At 39.1% G+C, this 19,962-nt stretch overlaps 1 protein-coding gene across 3 annotated transcripts in view; it reads right to left on the reverse strand.

Moving 5' to 3' along the window:
• The window catches only part of LOC119789924 (low-density lipoprotein receptor-related protein 8-like), a 179,767-nt gene extending 160,080 nt beyond the window's left edge, over positions 1-19,687 (reverse strand). For all 3 annotated transcript variants that reach the window (XM_038295123.1, XM_038295124.1, XM_038295121.1), the window contains exons 1-2: positions 19,526-19,687; positions 18,803-18,919 (exon numbers count right to left, since the gene is read on the reverse strand). In XM_038295123.1, coding sequence (XP_038151051.1) covers positions 18,803-18,919; positions 19,526-19,592 — 184 coding nt within the window. In that variant the 5' untranslated portion in view covers positions 19,593-19,687. The remainder of the gene's footprint in view (positions 1-18,802; positions 18,920-19,525) is intronic.
• Between the last annotated feature and the right edge of the window lie 275 nt (positions 19,688-19,962).

Below are 19,962 nucleotides of genomic sequence, written 5' to 3' on the forward strand. Positions count from 1 at the left end.
AAAAAAAAAAAAACATGTATCGATATGCTAGGTTCTGAAAATGTAGGTTTGTAAAAGAGAAACTGAGTCTACACAGGAAAGAGATTCAAGCAACTTCTGCAGGAGTGGAAAGAAAAAGCCCAACCCAACTTTAAGCTTTCTTTCTCTGAATCCCCTCCTGCAGCCGTCCTTTATTAACAGAACCTAACACATGGTTACAAAACAGTATTTGTTCTCACAGAACAATTGATCAGTTCATAAAGACAGGATGCTCCACCAGAATGACAAGGCAGGATGGTCTCCTGACTGAATCACAAGACACAGTGGAGCATGCCCTTGCACAAATGTTTCATAAGCACACATACATTAATTTTATAATCATCATTGAATAAACCTAACACGATACTCTTGCAGACGTGTCGATGCATCGGACCGTCGGCTGTGGGATCGATGCATCGATACAAAACGATTATTATTTACACCCCAAATTCATATGAATCCCAATAGGCCATCAATGAGCCTGCAGGATCCGCTCTTTACGGAGTCGTCTGTTCCTGTAAGATTTGGATCATAACTGAGACTTCAGTGTTTGGAAAGGTGATGACCTGATGCCCCCCCTCCCACAAACTTAATATTTGACCATGCTTATGATCAATAAAAGCATTCTCTAACTTGTACTAAACTCAATAACATGTCCACTCTTCACAATAACTACCTCTCTCCACATACAGTGGGCGCTGGTTGGAAATGGACACTTCACTCACGCTCCGCGTGTTTCACATATTGTGTGAAAAACATGTGACTACTATAGCCACTAGGTGGCAGTCTGAGTCCATTTTGGCGTCCCATGAGTCAGATTAGATAGGTGAATGAGCAGACTGGGAGGCGTATGAGTTGTTGCGAGCTGAGAACATTATTTTCCCCCAGGTTTAGCGTAGAGGGTAAGGTGAATGGGCTGCAATTCCAACGGTTAAGGGTTCGGTCCCAGCTGTGGTCAAGTTATTAATGTTGCCTTAAATGTTTTTCTTTTTTTTTTTTTATCACTTGATGGCCTATGATATCAGAAATTGTACAATAACTTCTTTAACTTATTTATATATATTACGGATAGTAGCCTATTATGCTGTTTGACTTTATGGCATCTTTCTTTTATTTAGATCAGCTGATGTGCGATCCACCTTTCCAAGGAATTGCATTAGACCATAGGGATTATCATTCTACAGCCTCAATATCTTACTCTGATAATAATAGGCGTATTGTTATACTATTTTTGTTATTTTTATTATCATCTAGCTAGTAAAATTTTCAGTTTGATCTGGAAAAGGACGCTATGATGCCTTACAACAAGCATGAAAGGCCCAACCCCCCAGGCTTTTTGGGCACATTATGCAAGAATGCTGCTTGCTGCCGCGATGAATAGCGGCGTTTCTAAACTGTTGTCAGGGATGGTTGTGACCCACCCAAAAGTCAGTGAGCTAATCCGGAGTATTCCCATTTTAAATACAGTGAACCCTCGTTTATCGCGGAGGTTACGTTCCAAAAAGAACCCGCGATAGGTGCAATACGTGAAGTAGAAACCTTTTTTTTTTTTTTGAGTTATCATACGATGAAATACTCCTTACAACATTGAAATCAGGGAATAAAAACTTTATACAGGCCCAAGCATTTGTTTAACAAATAAAAGTACGGTATAAATGTTAACTACTGTACTGTACTGTACTGTAAAATAATATAGTTATAAATACTTTTAATCATCAATACGAAATAAAGGGTTAATATTGCGGGGATCAGCACCGCCCCGCCGTGATGGATTGGATTTTTCTTCCAAAGCCTGACTTTATGTTTCACTATTATATTATAGGCTACTATATAAATCTTTTTAAGCAAACCTGTAAAAATGTAATGATGTCAGAATATTGGACCCAGAATTCGAGGCGAGACAGGCAGTGGGAAAGTTCAAAACGTTTATTAAACACCAACAGGTGCGCGGGGCTGCTCGTCTGCTGCGGGGCAGATCTCTGCAGGGATAGGAGAATACTGGGCAAAAAACTCTGATTACTTCCAAAGAAAAATTATTATAAGAGCTGCAGAGTTCAGGATTATTCAACCACTCCGTTCCCCATAATTTGGCCTTTCCCGCTAACAGAGAGATTACATAGGCCACCTTGGCTCGATCAGAAGGAAACGCAGAGGGCTGTAATTCAAAATTAATTTCGCACTGAGTCAGGAAGGCTCTACAGACGCGGTTCAAGAGAAGCTGGACTATCAGTAGCAGACGACGGCGCGGCAGCTGTCAGGGGCGGGGCAGCTGGAGCAGCCTGATTAATAATCAAGGATCTCCTGCATGCCTGATTCTAGCCGGGAAATACTTTGATCCACATCATTTCGCCACTGCCAGGTTATTCTGTAATGATCTCAGAATATTGGACCCAGAATTCAAGGCGAGACAGGCAGTGGGAAAGTTCAAAGCGTTTATTAATCAAAACAGGTGCGCGGGGCTGCTCGTCTGCTGCGGGGCTGATCTCTGCATGGATAGGAGAATACAGGCCAGAGACTGGATGTGGAGCTGAATGCGACTTGGAGCAAAGTCACTGACTTGATTCAAAGTTCAGTTTATTCGCGGAGAAACTCAGCAGAATCCAGAAGGGAGATTTGACCAGCAGTTGCGGCGGCCACGCCCCCAGAGTTTCTAGAGGGCGAGCAGCAGACGCCGCTGATCCACAGGACAGAAAACTGGTCATAATCAGGGAAGCAGAGAGACTAAAGAAAGCTAGGAAACGTCTCACCAAAACACATGAATAACCTGGCGCTGATGGGAGGCAAACACACAACTTAGAACCGCAGGACCAATTAGACAGGGAGCAAGGGCAGAGGAAAAAACCAAACCGTCAGCGCCAAGATCATGACATAAAAACCCCATTTCCATTTCTTTCGTTTTTAAAATTAAATAAAAAGATTAAATGGCAAAAATCCAAACGTGTCTGCTAGTTTAAAGTCCATCTTATATATTTGAATATTTAACGAAAACATTGCAGATGCCTCACACGCACACAAAATGACAGAAAGATCCGAGCGTTTTAGTTTCTATATATATATATATATATATATATATATATATATATATAATACCTTTCAAAAACTATGAGTGTTTTTAAAATCTAGTGATTTTTTGAAAGAAAATAAAAGAATAAAAATAGTTAAGCATTTTAAAAGCAATTTTACAAAAAAGGAACATAACAGCATTTTTTAAATAAATGATTTATTATGAGAACATATCATTTCACCATTTATTGGGGGTAATTAATTGAATGCTTATTTATGTATTGAACATGTATATATTTATTTATTTATTTAGATTGGATTAGATGTGATTAGATGAGCTTTATTGATCTCACAGCGGAGAAATTCACTCGTCACATATTGGCATAGAAGTTATTGAAGGTGCAAAAATGGAGGAAAAAGGTGCATTAAGAATAAGCAATATATATACAGTATATCCAGGTATATACAGTATATCAAGATAAATAGGATTAAGGTGCATGTGTACATGTATCGCACACAATGAAAAACAAAACAATAGGAAATAAAAAAAAAGAAATAACGATATGTGCAATACGGATGGCTTATATACAGGAGGAGAAATATTGCACAATCAACATATTGCACAGCATATTGTTCACAGTCAATAAATACAAAACTATACCGAGCTGCACAGTGGTTTTTACAGGAGTTATTGTTGATATAGTGCATTATTATAGAGTCTGGTGGCAGCAGGAACGAATGACCTGCAGTAGCGCTCCTTCTTACAGACAGGGTGTCTACTGTAAGTCTCTGACTAAAGGAGCTGCTCAGCTCCTCTTTTTATACATGGGAGGCCCATGCGTGAATGTCCAACGAATAACTCCAATTGTTGTTTCAAAAATAGAAAACCTGGTTTCATTACTTAGTTTTGCCCTGGATGTTGTAGCGTTTGTGGACGCTATGTTGCTACTTGATAAAAAAAATAACGTCACTACTGGAAAGTTACTTGATAAATAATGCAGTGACGCTACGGCACTTATGTTTTACAAAACTAAAGAAAATATATTTTCTTACATACCCTGTTGAATAACTTTGGCTTATCTTAATGAGGAATCAACTTTGGATATGATTTTAATTTCAAAATCACCAGCCGCAGCACTGTCTCTGTCGCCTTTCTCTGGTTGCGCCTCAGTCCGTATATCCGGTTCCAACTTAATTCATTTTATTTTTCATTAAAAAATAGAGATGCAAATAAATAGAAATAAACAGATCTCAGATAAGATTGGAGGTGTATCTATAACTACGCAACCATTTTCATAAAATAAGATTATGCAGTCACTATGTTAAATTAATTCATTAACTTTATTTTAATCAAAAACAAAATAAAATAGCACAGTATCACACCAAGATCCCCAATAAACCTGCTTTTCAGTTGACTGCAGGCCCACAAACGTCACCCTCAGCACAGCAGAGGTCCCAAGCGCCACCTGGTGGTTGTCCGGGTACATTGCAGTTCTTTTTGAAATAAAAAAACTGGCCTCAGGAAATACATCGTGATTCACACAGGAATCACACAGGAATCATGCAGGAAACCGTCCATTTCCAACTAGTACCCACTGTACCTGAAGCAGCCCCAATTTGACTTGTTAAACAAAAGCTGTTATTTTAAAACAGTGCTAAGTTATATGTATTTGTTTGTGTATTTGCATAATATTCTTATTTTTTCCCATACATGAAATGTATGGGGAAAAAAGAGATTTCACATCAGTCTGCCCCAACTCCTCACCAGGTCACAAAAGAAAATCAGCATCATCGATGTTGCAGTTCAGTATTCACGTTCAGGATTTTTGAATTTGTTCATACTCTCCCCAAATTTTGTCCCTGTATATTTTTTATTTATTTATAAACACTTGTAAAGTATTTCAAATCCACACTCAAAGAATTCCACATTTTAACGCCACAAACTGATAATTCTGTTTCAACGATGTCGGTACATACATGTTCTGTAAATTTGATTTTCTCATCTTTGCAACAAAAATATATTAAACATCTTCAAGCAATTTTTTGGTTTAGCTTTCCACATAATTATCTGATTTCTCAAGTCACTTTCCAGTCAACGAGGTCATTAAGTTTAAGTAGTTTCTTTTCAATCTATAAATGATTGATGTTCTCTCTGTGACTTTTCTTACTGTTGAGTCTAATGGCTCTTTTTTGCAGCAGGAACAACGGCTTAGTGGTACTGAAACCCCAAACCTCAGTACAATAACTGAAATATGGGAGAATCGTTGACGCCTAAAGATACTCAACAAGATACAATCAAATAAGTCTCTGACTTTATATAAAATGTCAACACTTCTGCTGACCTTTCTTTTAACACAATCAATATGTGCTTTCCAGTTTAAATATCTCTTTTATTGGCAAATGTACCTCATTATGGCGGCTAAAACACTTGAAGTACTTAATAAGCCTTTCAAATATGATCCATTAGTTTGCATTTTGTCAAAAATCGAACCCACAATTGGCTCTACAGCATGTAAACGCATGATATATCAGCAGGATTTTGTTGCTTTTATTTTTTTTAAACTATATATTCCACCCCTTCACAGCTCTGCATTACTTTAAATGCCCCTAATAGATAAAATCTAAGAACTGTTAAACACATTCTTGTTGGTTGTGAAATGGTTTTATAAGGCAGTTTCCTCCTAATGAAAAAGGAAAGCTAATCAGGAAGGAGGATAATGAGTGGCCATGCTTTCTCATACGTGTACGACTGTATGTGAGCGTAAAGGAGGCAGTGGTCAGCGGGGACCACAGATCAAATGATGGGGGGATGGTGGGGCGGGCAAAGAGATGAGATAGCACACTGGAGGTAATACTGTTGGGGGATGGGTTCAGCAGAAATGGGGTAAAGTATGAAAAAAAAGAATTATAGAGCCACTGCTGCATGCAGAAAGAACAGGAAATAATCAGCGCTGTGGAAACTTTACATTTGTTCAGCTACCGGCTCCAGTCAGGTCAGACATTAGGCGACAATGGAGCGAAAAATAACCAGCTGAGGTAAAGATTTGGTCCTGTCAGCATGTTTAATATCCACAGTCTGCTGAGCAGATTCAGTCATTTCATCCTTTATTTTAATGTAGTGCTGGAAAATAATAGACTCTGGATAAAAGAGGACCAAACAGTGAGAACATCCTCTCTGTGTTTAGGAAACCTAATCTCAATTTCCACAAATAATCAGTTTATGTCAGCAAAAAACTAATATTACAAAGAGAGACAAGAAGGATGGCAGAAAGAAAAGAGATAAACATTATAATGGTAGCTTGTAGTGACCAAGAAAAGATAAATACACCCAATAAACTGATATCTCGGCCGGCACCAGTGTTGTTTTTGCAGCCATCTTAGATTTACTCTTAGTTTTCGTCTTCAGGACGAAAACTATTATTAGTTTTAGTCACATTTCAATCATTACGATATGTGATAGTTTTATAAATATGTAACAGTCGATTTCAGTTGACTAAAACTTAAATACTTTTTAATCTAGTTATTTTTACCCCTAGCACTGCTGCCATGGTCCATCTGTGATCATGCAGAATGTGCACCGCTGAACGTCAGGTGACCAAACAGGACACAGAAGCATGGCTGCTTATCAGATTACAGGACAATGATGCATTTTAAAAGTCTGACAACGAAAACTTACATCCATGACTCTTAATGTTTTCATCATCAAAGATCCATGTTTAGCTCGTCAGTTTTCGTTATCATCATAAAAAAAAGGTGCATCAACGACATATTTTCGTCATTGTCATCGTTGCTGAAATTAAATACTGGCCGGTACATTCTTCAGGCTGATATTAGAATCCTTTTCTTGCATCGGACACAGAAAATAGTTTGTGCATTTAGCCGCAATGCCTTTAGAGCATGTGAAGAGCTTGCATTGCATCCATTCTGTTTTATTATCTAATAAATATTTCTATGTTGTTTTTTATTTGAGAACATTTAATTGATTAACATTTACTATCACCGTCACAATTTTATTATGAAAATTTATTAAAATAAAACAATTGCACCCCTCAACAATGAGGCTCTCTACAAGAAAGATCAGAGCAGACTCTTCCTGCTAAGGAGACTGAGGTCTTTTATAGTGCAGGAGGCGCTCCTAAAGGCCTTCTGTGACTCTGTTGTGGCATCAGCCTTCTTCTATGGAGCTGTCTGTTGGAGCAGTGGCTTATCTGAAGCTGAGAGAAAGCGGCCGGATAAGCTGATCAAGAAGGCCAGCTCTGTGATTGGATGCTGTCTGGACTCAGGGCAGTAGGTGGGAAACAAAAGGATCCTAACTAAATGAACATCTCTGTTGGATAATGTTTCCCACCCCATGCATGAAGCTGTTTCAATAGTGGAGAGCTCCTTCAGTTACAGACTGCTGCACCCTAAATGCAACAGGGAGCGTTATCACGGATCCTTCCTCCCAGCAGCTGGAAGACTCTATAACCACCAATGTTCCAATTACCTCAATAAGTTGTTACATTCATGCTGATTTTGCCCAGTTTGTACCTTAGTCAGTTAAATAACATAATTCTGTCATTCTGCACATCTCTAATGTTGCTGCTTTTTTCAAATATCCATTACTGTAAAAAATGTCCAAAAATGTATATTGGTTATTTATTCTCCAGGTGCACAGTTTTTATATTGGTAAAACAATTAATAGTACAGTATTTTCAATGTATATCTTTCAACTCTTCAATATTGTTTTAATTTTATACATTTTCCTAAGGTCCGTAATTGTGTGACAAATTTTTCTATGATCATTTTGCTGCTGTAAACACCAGAATTTCCCCATTGTGGGACAATAAAGAGATTTTCTATTCTATTCTATGCTAATAAATGGGTTCAAAGGCATAAAGATAAGCTAGAGATGAAGGTACTGAATATTTTAGTACTCTAGTAAATCCCCATTAATCAAACTGTTTGTTCTACATCCTGCATCAAAGGTTCCCAGACTTTTTTTTCCCTGGAGATCACATAATCAAACCTGCAGCTTGAGCCCCATCCCCCATTCTGTGCACTCCCATAACCCAGCCCACTGTTGACTGTCAGTCCATGTTCAGGCTTCTGTTTATTCACATAATATGCTGGAGTGTGAAACAGGTTTACATTCAGAGACCTGGAAAGGAGGTTGACCTTCCTGAGGGTGATTGATGTTTGTCGACTCAGGTTCACGATCATCACATAGAAAAACAGGAAATATAGCAGCTTACAAGGACATCTAAGGAAATTTAAAGCAGCCCAGGTTAATGGACTCGAGTCGCCAGAGAAAACCCAAACGTATGTTTATACTATCTACCTACATATGGGTTATTATATTAGCATTGAAATTGTTAATCAGTAATATACTACAAAATAATACATTTCACATTAACTGAAGTATAGAGACTATAAAACACGCCATTAGCTCTAAAAGCTACCCACTTAGAGCAGCAATTATACCAAAACAGTAAAAAACAAATTAACATTTTGTATTCAAGATTAAACACCTTTTTCTACATCAATTTGCTCGATCTAGAAATTAAGTGGCTCCATTTTAGCTTCACTTGGTTTCAATTCTGTATAAAATCTTCTTTAAAGCTGAAGTCTGTAAGTTTTTAAAAATCACTTTTTTGTCATATTGGCTAAAACTGTCCCTATGCCCAGACAGCAGTACATGTGATATGTCACCTGTGAAAAAACTGCTTCAGTTGGTCCCGCCTACTGCTTGTATTTCAATCAGGAAAGAATATTTCGGGACGAGTCAAAACAACCAATCACAGCCAGAGGAGCGTCTGATGGAGTGTCAATCACACCTCACACACGCTGAATCCCGCCCCCCCCTCTCACCGCTTAACATGCCGCTGCCGCCCGGGTGCCGCAGCCAGGAGGACGCGCGTGGAAGTCATGGCGGAGCGACAGCCACCAGCGAAAGAGAAACTGCCCTTACTGCCCCTGCCGACAACTGCTTACACGGCAAACTTCGGTATAACCTGCATCTTATATCTAGCTGCTTGGAGGTGAGTGTTATCGCTCTTACCGGTTCACACTCCATGCCGCATACGCTGCTTGGACGCTTCTGGTCGCATGCGGTAGCCGCGCAGATGCTGTGAGAGGGGTGGAGCTTGGAGGTGGGGCATGAGTGAAGCAGAGAGGGTGGGGGAGTGGCGTGAAACCCGTTTTTCTTCAAATTTTCAGGCGAGGTCTGCTCTCTTCTCAATGTTACAGACTGAAGCTTTAAGGAACATTTGTTATCCTGTCATTCATTTATCAAAAATAAATAAATTGACAGATTACTTGATTTGAAAAATAATGTTTAGTTGCAGCCCTAGTTTGACGGATTCTCACCGGTGTATTTCAATGTAACGGGCCGCTGCGTTTAAGTTTTTCCCCACTACGCTGATTTTCTTTTCATGTTTGTGACTGATATCTGGGCTCCCTTCCAAGGGCTTTGCACATTTCAACAAAAACACCAGTTGCAATGGAATTTTAAAAATTTATACAGAAATCAGGCAGATAGTCTGAATTTTAATGAGCGAACGGTCTCAGAAACACATTTACTTCCTTATTTGCACATATATGGAAGAAAATGCTGTGAAAGTGAACCCTTATTTCAAAGCAGTTTTGAGGTGATCGGTTTAGGGAGGATTCCCCAAATGGTCCACCAAGCCGAACTGACCGGTGGTGATTTTTATCCACCCAATAAATGGAGGAAGAACTGAAAGAAAAAGGAAGGAGCCTGATTAGCAGAAGTAAGACAATAAGGGTGCAGCATATTAGAAAATAAAAAACGCTAACCCCAACTTTTACTATATACATATTAGGACTGCAATTAACGATTATTTTGCAAATCGATTAATCTGTCGATTATTTTTTCGATTAACGATCTGATAGCCGAAATTAAACCAGGCGAAACTAAAACATTTCCACTTGTAGAGTTCTGGAGCATATTGACAGACGAAAATATTTTTTTGATCTTGAATGCCAAATATATATTTCTTAGAAATTAGACATAAATACTGCTCTAAGTTTTTTACATTTTTTATTCTCCAGTTAAAGATTAAGCGATTACTAAATAAGTTGACGATTATTTCAATAATCAATTAATCCAAATATTTGTTGCAGCCCTAATATATTTTATTATTATTAGTATTATTTTATTACTTAGGTGCATGTATGCAAATTTATGCCATTTATTTTACCAATTACAGTTCAGGTACGGGGTAAAAAAAAGTTTTTTTTCCCTCCTAAACTTCAAACATGCCTTCTTATTTCTTCTTAAGAAATGTTCATTTACTAGAAGTTTTATCGATTTATTCAAAGCAATTATCAGTAAATTAATCAGTTACGAAAATAGTCGACAGCTGCAGTCCTAGTGGAGACATCATGCCAACTACCGTATCTATCTTACCAAAGGGGTAACAGAGCTTACAATGGTACCATTCCTGCAGAGGTACCAGTTGGCATGTTACCTTACATAGAAGAATCTTTGTGCTTTTTGCAACTTCTTGAAAATATAACATATATTATCTAAGGCTCCTGTCACACCTTGAAGATTTAGATCAGCGTATGCCTGATGCACGAAAAATCTGGCAAAATCGCTGATATATGTTATGGGTATGTTTTGTATCAGTTATGAGCACGCTGAAGTACACTGACCACCCAGGGTGCAGACCAGGAAGCAGAGTTGTAGTTTAACACACATCTCTGCAGCTTCTCTACTGTTACCCACTCTTTACTCCATCCAGACAGTGTCTTGCCCACGACCAAAATCTAATAAATTAGCAAAGATTCCCAAAGGAGTAAATCATGATAATCTAATTAAAATCAAAATAACTCCAATTGGGGAAAAAGTTAAAACAATTAAATGCGGTCTGTTTAACATAAGATCGCTTTCCTCTAAAAGTCTACTAGTTAATGACTTGATTTGTGATAATCACATTGACTTGTTTTGCCTTACAGAAACCTGGCTGCAGCAAGAGGATTATGTGAGCATAAATGAGGCAACTCCTTCAAGCTATTTAAATTTTCACATCCCCAGAAGTTCTGGGCGAGGAGGAGGAGTAGCAACAATCTTCCAGTCTGACTTACTGATTACTCCCAAAACAATTAATACCTACAACTCTTTTGAACATTTAACCCTTAATTTCCCTGATCCAAATTTCAAGGCAAGAAAACCTCTTCTTTTTGTAACTTTGTATCGTCCACCAGGTCCTTACTCTGAATTTTTAGATGAGTTTTCAGAGTTCCTTTCTGATTTGGTATTAAATACTGACAGGGTCATCATAGTGGGAGATTTTAACATCCATGCTGACATTGAAGGCGATAGCTTAAGAGCAGCCTTTAATGCTATCTTAGACACTATTGGCTTTGTTCAAAATGTGAATAGTCCCACGCATTCTCATCTTCATACTTTGGATCTTGTGCTGACATACGGCATAGAATGTGAAGAAATAACAGTATTTCCTCACAACCCTGTCCTCTCTGACCACTTTCTAATAACCTTCAGGATTACTTTAACAGAGTTCTCCTCCCCCAAAAGAAGGTTCAATTTTAGTAGATCTTTATCAGATAGTGCAGTTATAAATTTTAAAGAATCTGCTTCACTTTCTCTCTGCTCTGTGTCACTGAGCAGTGCTGCAGAGTGCAAAAGCTTAGCTTATTCCCCTTCACAGGTTGATGATTTTGTTGATGGGGTTGCTAGTTCTCTGCGTATTGCCTTAGACAACGCAGCTCCTTTGAAAATGAAAACCGTTAAAAATAGAAAGCTTGCTCCTTGGTTTAATGCAGAGCTGCGTACTTTGAAGCAAAATGCTAGGAAACTGGAGAGAAAATATCGCTCCACAGGCCTGCGAGAGTCCTTCCTAGTCTGGAAAAATGGTTTACTGCTGTATAAGAGGACCCTTTGTAAAGCAAGAGCAGCATACTTCTCCTCATTAATAGAGGAGAATAAGAATAATCCTAGATTTCTTTTTAATACAGTTGCCAAACTCACCCAGAGCCATAGCTCTGTTGAACCGTCCATTCCACCTGCTCTTAGCAGCAATGATTTTATGGGATTCTTTATAAATAAGATTGATCTTATTAAAAATAAGATCATAAGCACTCCTCTATCCGCGATTGTACCTGAGGTAGTCATGGAATCTGAACCGGGTTTAGACTGCTTTGATCCAGTTGAACTCTCTGAATTAGCAAAATTATTGTCTTCATCTAAGCCTTCAACTTGTATGTTAGATCCAGTTCCAACCAGGTTATTTAAGGAGGTATTCCCTTTGATCTCCTCCTCCATTTTAGATGTGATTAATCTATCTCTGTTACAGGGATATGTACCTAAAGCTTTTAAGATTGCTGTAATTAAACCTCTGCTTAAGAAACCGTCTCTTGACCCAGATGACTTGGTCAATTATAGACCTATATCCAATCTTCCTTTCTTATCCAAAATTCTTGAGAAAGTAGTTGCCAAACAAGTTTGCGATCACTTCCACCATAATGAACTTTTTGAAGAGTTTCAGTCTGGCTTTAGAGCTCATCATAGCACTGAAACAGCTCTGGTGAAAGTCACTAATGATATTCTCATGGCCTCAGATAATGGACTTGTATCTGTGCTCGTCCTGTTGGATCTTAGTGCTGCATTTGATACAGTTGACCATAATATTCTTTTAGAAAGACTTGAATATTTTGTTGGAATTAAAGGAACAGCACTAGACTGGTTTAAATCTTATCTATCTGATCGAATTCAGTTTGTTCATGTTAATGATAGATCTTCAACACGCTCAAAGGTTACCTGTGGAGTACCACAGGGATCAGTGCTAGGACCAATTCTCTTTACTTTATACATGCTCCCAATTGGTAGAATTATTAGACAGCATGGGATTAATTTCCACTGTTATGCTGATGATACCCAGCTATATCTGTCTATAAATCCAGATGAAGCTAACCCATTACATAGATTACAGGCATGTCTTGAAGACATAAAAACCTGGATGACTCTTAACTTTCTGCTTCTGAATGCAGACAAAACAGAAGTTATAGTCTTTGGACCAGAGTCTCTGAAAAAGAAACTGATTAGCCAGTCACTTCATTTGGATGGGATTAAACTGATTTCAGATAATAAAGTAAAAAATCTTGGTGTTATTTTTGATCAGGACCTGTCATTTAAATCCCATATCAAAGAGGTTTCTAGAATTTCCTTCTTTCATCTGAGGAACATTGCAAAAATTAGAAATATCCTGTCCAGGGGTGATGCTGAGAAACTAGTCCATGCATTTGTTACTTCAAGGCTGGACTATTGTAATTCTTTACTATCAGGAAGTCCACAAACTGTAGTTAAAAGCCTTCAGCTGATCCAAAATGCTGCAGCCAGAGTTCTAATGAAAATAAAAAAGAGAGATCATATCTCTCCTATCCTGGCTTCTCTTCATTGGCTTCCTGTTAAATCAAGAATAGAATTTAAAATCATTCTTCTCACATATAAAGCCTTAAATGGCCAAGCTCCATCTTATATCAGAGATCTGATTGTTCCTTATGTTCCTAACAGAGCACTTCGCTCTCAATCTGCAGGTTTACTAGTGGTTCCTAGAATTTCTAAAAGTAGAATGGGAGGCAGATCTTTTAGTTATCAGGCTCCTCTCCTGTGGAACCAACTACCAGTTTTAGTCCGTGAGGCAGACACCCTGTCTACTTTTAAGGCTAGGCTTAAAACTTTCATTTTTGATAAAGCTTATAGTTAGGGTGGCTCAGGTTATCCTGAGCTATCTCTATAGTTATGCTGCTATAGGCTTAGACTTTTGGAGGACATAGGGACCCCCATTTCATCATTCTGCTTCATTCTCTCTCTGTTCTCCTATTCTGCAGAATCTGTTAGTTCAATCTCTAACCTTCTGCTCTCTCTGCTTTTCCTCAGAGTAGCTTTGCCTCGTCTGTTCCTGTTTGGCTGTGACGTCATCCTGGAAAAAAAACATCAGCTGTGCTGCTTCTATCAACACCCTTGTTAATAGATGTTGGAGATCGGCCTGTTTTCCAGTGTGGTCCTGTTTCTCTGACCGTGACTGAGTGGATGTGCTCTCTTCGTCCTCTGGCATGGGAGCTGCCTTGGAACTCGTCTGCCTGGCTGTGTGTTTCCTGGACGGGGCCGCCTTTTACAGCTGCTTTTTGTATCTCTGCTTCTGTCTCCTTGAACCCCAGTCGGCCTCAGCAGATGGCCGCTCACACTGAGCCTGGTTCTGCTGGAGGTTTCTTCCTGTTAAAAGGGAGTTTTTCCTCTCCACTGTCGCTACAAGCATGCTTAGTGTGGGGGATTGTATTTGAGTCAATGAGTCAATGCAATCAACTGGTTTTCCTTAGATAGAAAACTTTGTATCAATTTGACTGTATGATCTGGTTGAACTGTAAAGTGCCTTGAGATGACATGTGTTGTGAATTTGGCGCTATATAAATAAACTGAATTGAAAATTGAATTGAATTGAAATACGCTGGAACTGTCAAGATTTGGTTTTAAGGTTTTTGTGAGGACCCAAATGCAGAGGCTGACAGGCAGGGGTGAGTTCTTAAAAGATTTAATGAAAGATCAGGCAGCAAAAACAGGAATCCAAAAAAATCCAACTTAAAAATGTTAAACAAAAACAGGTATCCAAAAATCCGACATAAAAATCCAACACAAACCAGAACCATGGAGACATCAGAGGAAAACCATCAAGGAGCCAGGGTGAGAAAAAGTAAGACGAGGAACCAGCACTGAGGGACTGAACAGGGAGTATATTTATGGCTGACTGAACAAAGAGCAGGACTAACGAGCTGATAAGAAGCAGGTGTGAGTTGGGCTGAAGAGGAAGCCAAGGGAAAAGAAAACACAAGGGGGCAACAGAAGACAAGCGATGAAAAACCTAAGAAACTAAAATAAATCCAGAACACATCAATAAAGCTAGAAAAGAAAACATGGATAAACATAAAACTGTAAACTTAGAGAAAACCAACAGAACCAAGATCATTACAGGAACATGCTGGAACATGTCAAGAAATTTTTAGCATGCTCAAAATTTCCTGACGTATGCCAGGGTAGGCCATACATGGGGCATAAGTTACAGCTATGTTATCAAGTCGTTGACATTAAGTGTAAGTTACTCATAAGTCGTGGTGTCTAGCTTATCCAAACGCTATGAGTAACTTGTGCATAACTTAAGCGTAACTTATCAAGAACTTATCTCCAACGCATATCAACATATTTGACGTATTCCAGATGACCGTTGAATGTGTTTCTAACTTACAGCTACTGTTTAATGGCATATTGGCAACGTTTTGGTATAAAAGAAGGTTCACAGGAGGAAACCGTCAGTTATCCTCAGATTTCATCCGCGTCATAGGGTGAGGGAGAAGGTGAGTGTGATGGATCCTCCCTGCATTCACGCTCACCACCAACAAACTTCCTTGCAGACCGGACACTGAATCTGCTGCGACTGCAAACCTTCTTTCTTTTTATTTATTGTTTTTTTTTGGGAGGGGGGTAAACAGCAGCCAGATTAATAGCACCATCAAAGACATCTTTTTATGCAGACCCGGGCGCCTCTGGGTGCCTGAGAGGAGCAGCTTTAACTGATGCTTCTTAACGCCCATGAAATGATGCACAAACATCATTTCATGGGCATTACACTGCCGTGCGTAATGCATAAGTAAGGACATACGTTCTCGTTATGAATACTCTATGTATACATCCAAAATTTAAGAAATACATAGAAATGTCAGCGTATGCCAGAGTTTTAGGAGATTCTGGGAAGTCGGGCATATATTGGCTAAATCAACAAGGTGTGACAAGGGCCTCAACAAGAAGTCTAATTGAGCACAGTTGTCTTATTGCACTGGCAGCAGTATTTCAATTTAGAAAATAATAATAATTTGAGCTTGATTAACAATTGCAAGGCTATTTTTGCAGTTTTCTGGATATTTTTTATTTATTTCTAATCAAAATAGACACTAAGTTAAATGTGAGCTTTTTTTTCTGCTGGTCCTTCAGTTTCTGAAGCCTTATAGCCACTTATGAAAGAACATCACATCGACTGCAGTATAAATCAAAACCTGGAAGAGCTGAACAACAGGCGAGAGTAAAAGTCAGATCCTTATTCTATTGAGGACTTAAATCTTCAAGGACATTAATTCAGAGGAAAGAAAGAAAAGGAAACTCTTCCCACACGAATACAGCAGCCCACACACGGAGAGGAAACGGACAGAGTGAAGGCCAGAGTCTAATGCAGCACCGAGCAGGGCTAGACGGGCACAATTATCAAACACTGACTTCAGCTTAAAAGGCTTTCAGAGGAATCTCTTTACTCAAACACGGAATGTGTCAAAAGCTGCAAGGAGGCAGGAAAGTGAAACTTCGAACTATCCTCCACCTAATGCATGAATAAAATGGCAGAATAAATAGTGTTTAAACATCAGTCTTTGCTTTGTGATAGTGGGTGAGAAGCAGATCAATGCATTAAAAGCAAAAGGTGGTCAAAAGCAACCAGGAATCCTATGGCAACACCTCCAGACTTTGCAAGAAGCCACTGTGTGGTTTCATCCAGCACAGCAGAACTGAGTGTGGGGGAGTGATTTTAGACAGAGGCAGAAATAAACAGAGAGAAAGACAATGTAGTGCACATGAGTATGTTCACAGAGGGGGTGTTTAAGGAAAAAAAAATCCTCCTAGGCCACAATTAACCCAGACACAAAAGAAGGTAGCTATGCTGCAAACATGCAGCTCGTTGGCACGGGTTTCCATGCAAACCTTCTTCAAAATGTAGGCCACTGGCACACAGTCAAAACAGAAACGCTGCAGTTCTCCTTTTTACGCACAACACAAGACATCTAGGATACCGGGCAAGTGGACAGTAATCCGTTTCTCAGCTGAACCGCTTTATTTTTGTTTAAAGATGATGATGACGGAGAGAGTTTCTATTCAATCAACTTAACTGCTCTGATCTGAAGGAAAGAAATCAGCCTGTTAACACTTAGTCTGAGCTGTGGAGTCTCACACCAATCCTATTATCACTGGTTTTCACATGCATTTGATTCAAAGGTAAAAATGTGAGAAGAGCTTGATTCATTAAAACTACTAAAAGGCAACCAACCTTAAAAATGCCACCAAGAAAAAAAAGAAAAACACCAACTGGGGAAGTGTTCTTGCTAGACAACTTTGTCTCATTTATATAAAAAAAATGAGAAAAAACACTGCTTTACTATGTACCTCTAAAAACAAACAAACAGGCTTTAGATGTCATGTAACAGGGATATAAAATCCGTCCGATTAGAAATACATCTCTGTATAATTCCAGCTGTTTTCTTAAGGTCATTAATAGGGATGGGGATCGTTAATATTTATTGATATCGATACCTTTATCGATACTCCTTATCGATCCGAGTCTTTATCGATACCACTATCGATACTTTTCTGTTATTTGGTGGAAAGACGATGCAACAAATTTTTTTTAACAGAACTGGTATTGCTTTTATTGCTTAACAAGTGAGCATAACAAAAAGGTTTCTAGCCTTCAATAAACATGGCTAATGTAATAGGCCACTTCGAAATGACATAAAACTAACTAGAATATATTTTCACAATTGTTGGTTGATGTATTGTCTACTGTCACTTTTCATCATGTTTTAGTGATTAGGAAAATATTTAACAAATAAATAATTGCATTTTAAATTAAATGTATTTTTTAATAAATGTTGGCATCTGTAGTTTAATTATATATTCTAAAATAGTTAGAGCAATATACAACTGTATTACTCATGTTTCTCGCCAATAACTAAATTTCCCGTTTTCTTTACGTTACACTTGAACGCATCATGATAACCTAATTGTCGTTTTACTGAGCCAATCTGAACACATCATCACGCAGCACGTCTGAAACTTTATTTACTTTTCAAGCTAACTAGCTTGTATGCTTCCGATTACAAGACGGATTTCACAATTAGTATTTTTAACTGACCGGACAAGCTACAAAGTCTGTGTGCGCGCTTACCAGTGATACTCTGAGTGGATGATTAAGACGGGCCCGACTGTGGTGCGGCGGAGGAGGAGGAGTCTTTTCCGTTCAGCCATTCTCGAGTCGCGAGCAAAGTTAAGTGCCAGACTTCACTTGTTTTACTTTTAATATCTGTTTGCTTACAATTTCATTCCAAAACATTGGTGGACATGCTGCAGTGTTTGGATTGATTAGATTTAAATGCTGTGACGCGACTCGAGGGACACACAATTATGTTACAGGACCTCCGGGAGAAAAAGAAAAAAAACGACCAGACTCGATAGTGGTATCGATAAGCCCAAACGTTATTGATTTTCGGGTTTTGAAAAAAGTGGAACCGGGTCCTTGATGGAACCGGGTTTCGATCCCCATCCCTAGTCATTAATGAATAAACTGGATCGTGAACACAAAGGAACACATCAAACAAGTCAGCAAACAGGTTTTGCAGAAGTTTTAGGTGGGGGGAGATAGGTAGAATAATATTTCAAGCTTTGGGCAGCATCCTCTCAGAATGCTTTTCCAGTTTACCATGCAAATGATGAAAGGGAGGAGTTTAAACCTATGCAAAGCTGCAGGGAGCAATGCTGTCAATCTGCAGCTGAAAAAACGCCATCCACAACCTTCAGATTTATTGTGGTAAAAACAAAACAAACAAAAACGCCCCACTTGTAGAGAAGCTTGAAGTTGCACGGTGATAAAAGTGAGCACTTGTGCAAGGCGCTTATATAAGCATAAAGCAAACAAGGGAGGGAGATAATCCTCATTGTAACACTTACGACAGTTTTCTTCATCGCTGTTGTCTGAGCAGTCGTCATCATCGTCGCACCTCCAGATGGTCGGTATACACCTTTTGTTGTTGCACTGAAATTGTCCATCCTCACACTCATCAGTGGCTGGAAGAGATTAGAAGAAAAACAGAAAAAGTGACCAGATGGATGATCACCGCAGCAACATGTTCATGCATAACCGCTCCTCCAGCTGACATTTGCAAATGAATACCTAATTAATATGCAGCATTCACTCGGGTCAACCGAAGAAGATGCGCTTCAAGCGTCATTGTTCCCGTTTTCTGCATCAGCGTTCTGCTTTCTTGGGATCTAGTAATAGGATAGTTCTAAAGTGAGACAGCAGAGGAGGCCCTATCCTATCCTTCACACTGATCTTCTAAATGAGCAGGTTCATTGAGTCTGTGCTACTACCTCTGATGCAGCGGCTTATTAAAGATGCTCCCAGTCAGGAAACACATGTCTGTAAGCAGCTAAACACAGAGAAGCAACACAACAAGCCAGCCCACAGTCACAGTGGAGAAAACTCTAGTACACGCTTATTAATAATAGAGATAAAAAGCATATTTTGATCTTCTCCCCTTAAGCTATAAGAGGCACGCGCGCGCTCAGTCTCGCGGACCCAATTAAGCTCCACACCAGCGTCTGATTGAACATCACTAAGCAGTCTGAAGCACGCAGAAACTACAAATACGTTCCAGGAGAAATACTGACCTTTCAGGTAAGGGAGCCTGAGGAGGAATAAATGGAAAAGCAACAATGTCCTGATATCCGACCACATTTTTGGAGGAGGGGACGGAACTCATTCACATCCACTGAACAAAGCCCGACAGCCGCTCTTGTTGTGGCGCTGCGCCGCCGCTGCTCTACTGTCCGCTGCTGAACGCCCACTCACTCACTGCCTGCGCCTCATTGGCTGCTCAGGCAGTGACGACATCACCTGGGTGGGGCGACAGGAAGCGGACTTCTTTTTAAATGTATTACTACAAAAAATATATATATTTAATGAGTTTTCATGTTACGGAAGATGATTAGGGCCACTGAAAAAAATTAAAAAGTTAACTGATTTTTAAATATTATTTCAGTTTAATATGGGAAAAAGTCAGAATTCTGAGAAAAGTCAGAAATCTAATTCCGACTTTTTTTTCTCA

Source organism: Cyprinodon tularosa, unplaced genomic scaffold, assembly GCF_016077235.1.
Source record: "Cyprinodon tularosa strain WSP-4 unplaced genomic scaffold, ASM1607723v1 ctg350, whole genome shotgun sequence".
NCBI classification, from domain to species: Eukaryota; Metazoa; Chordata; class Actinopteri; order Cyprinodontiformes; family Cyprinodontidae; genus Cyprinodon; species Cyprinodon tularosa.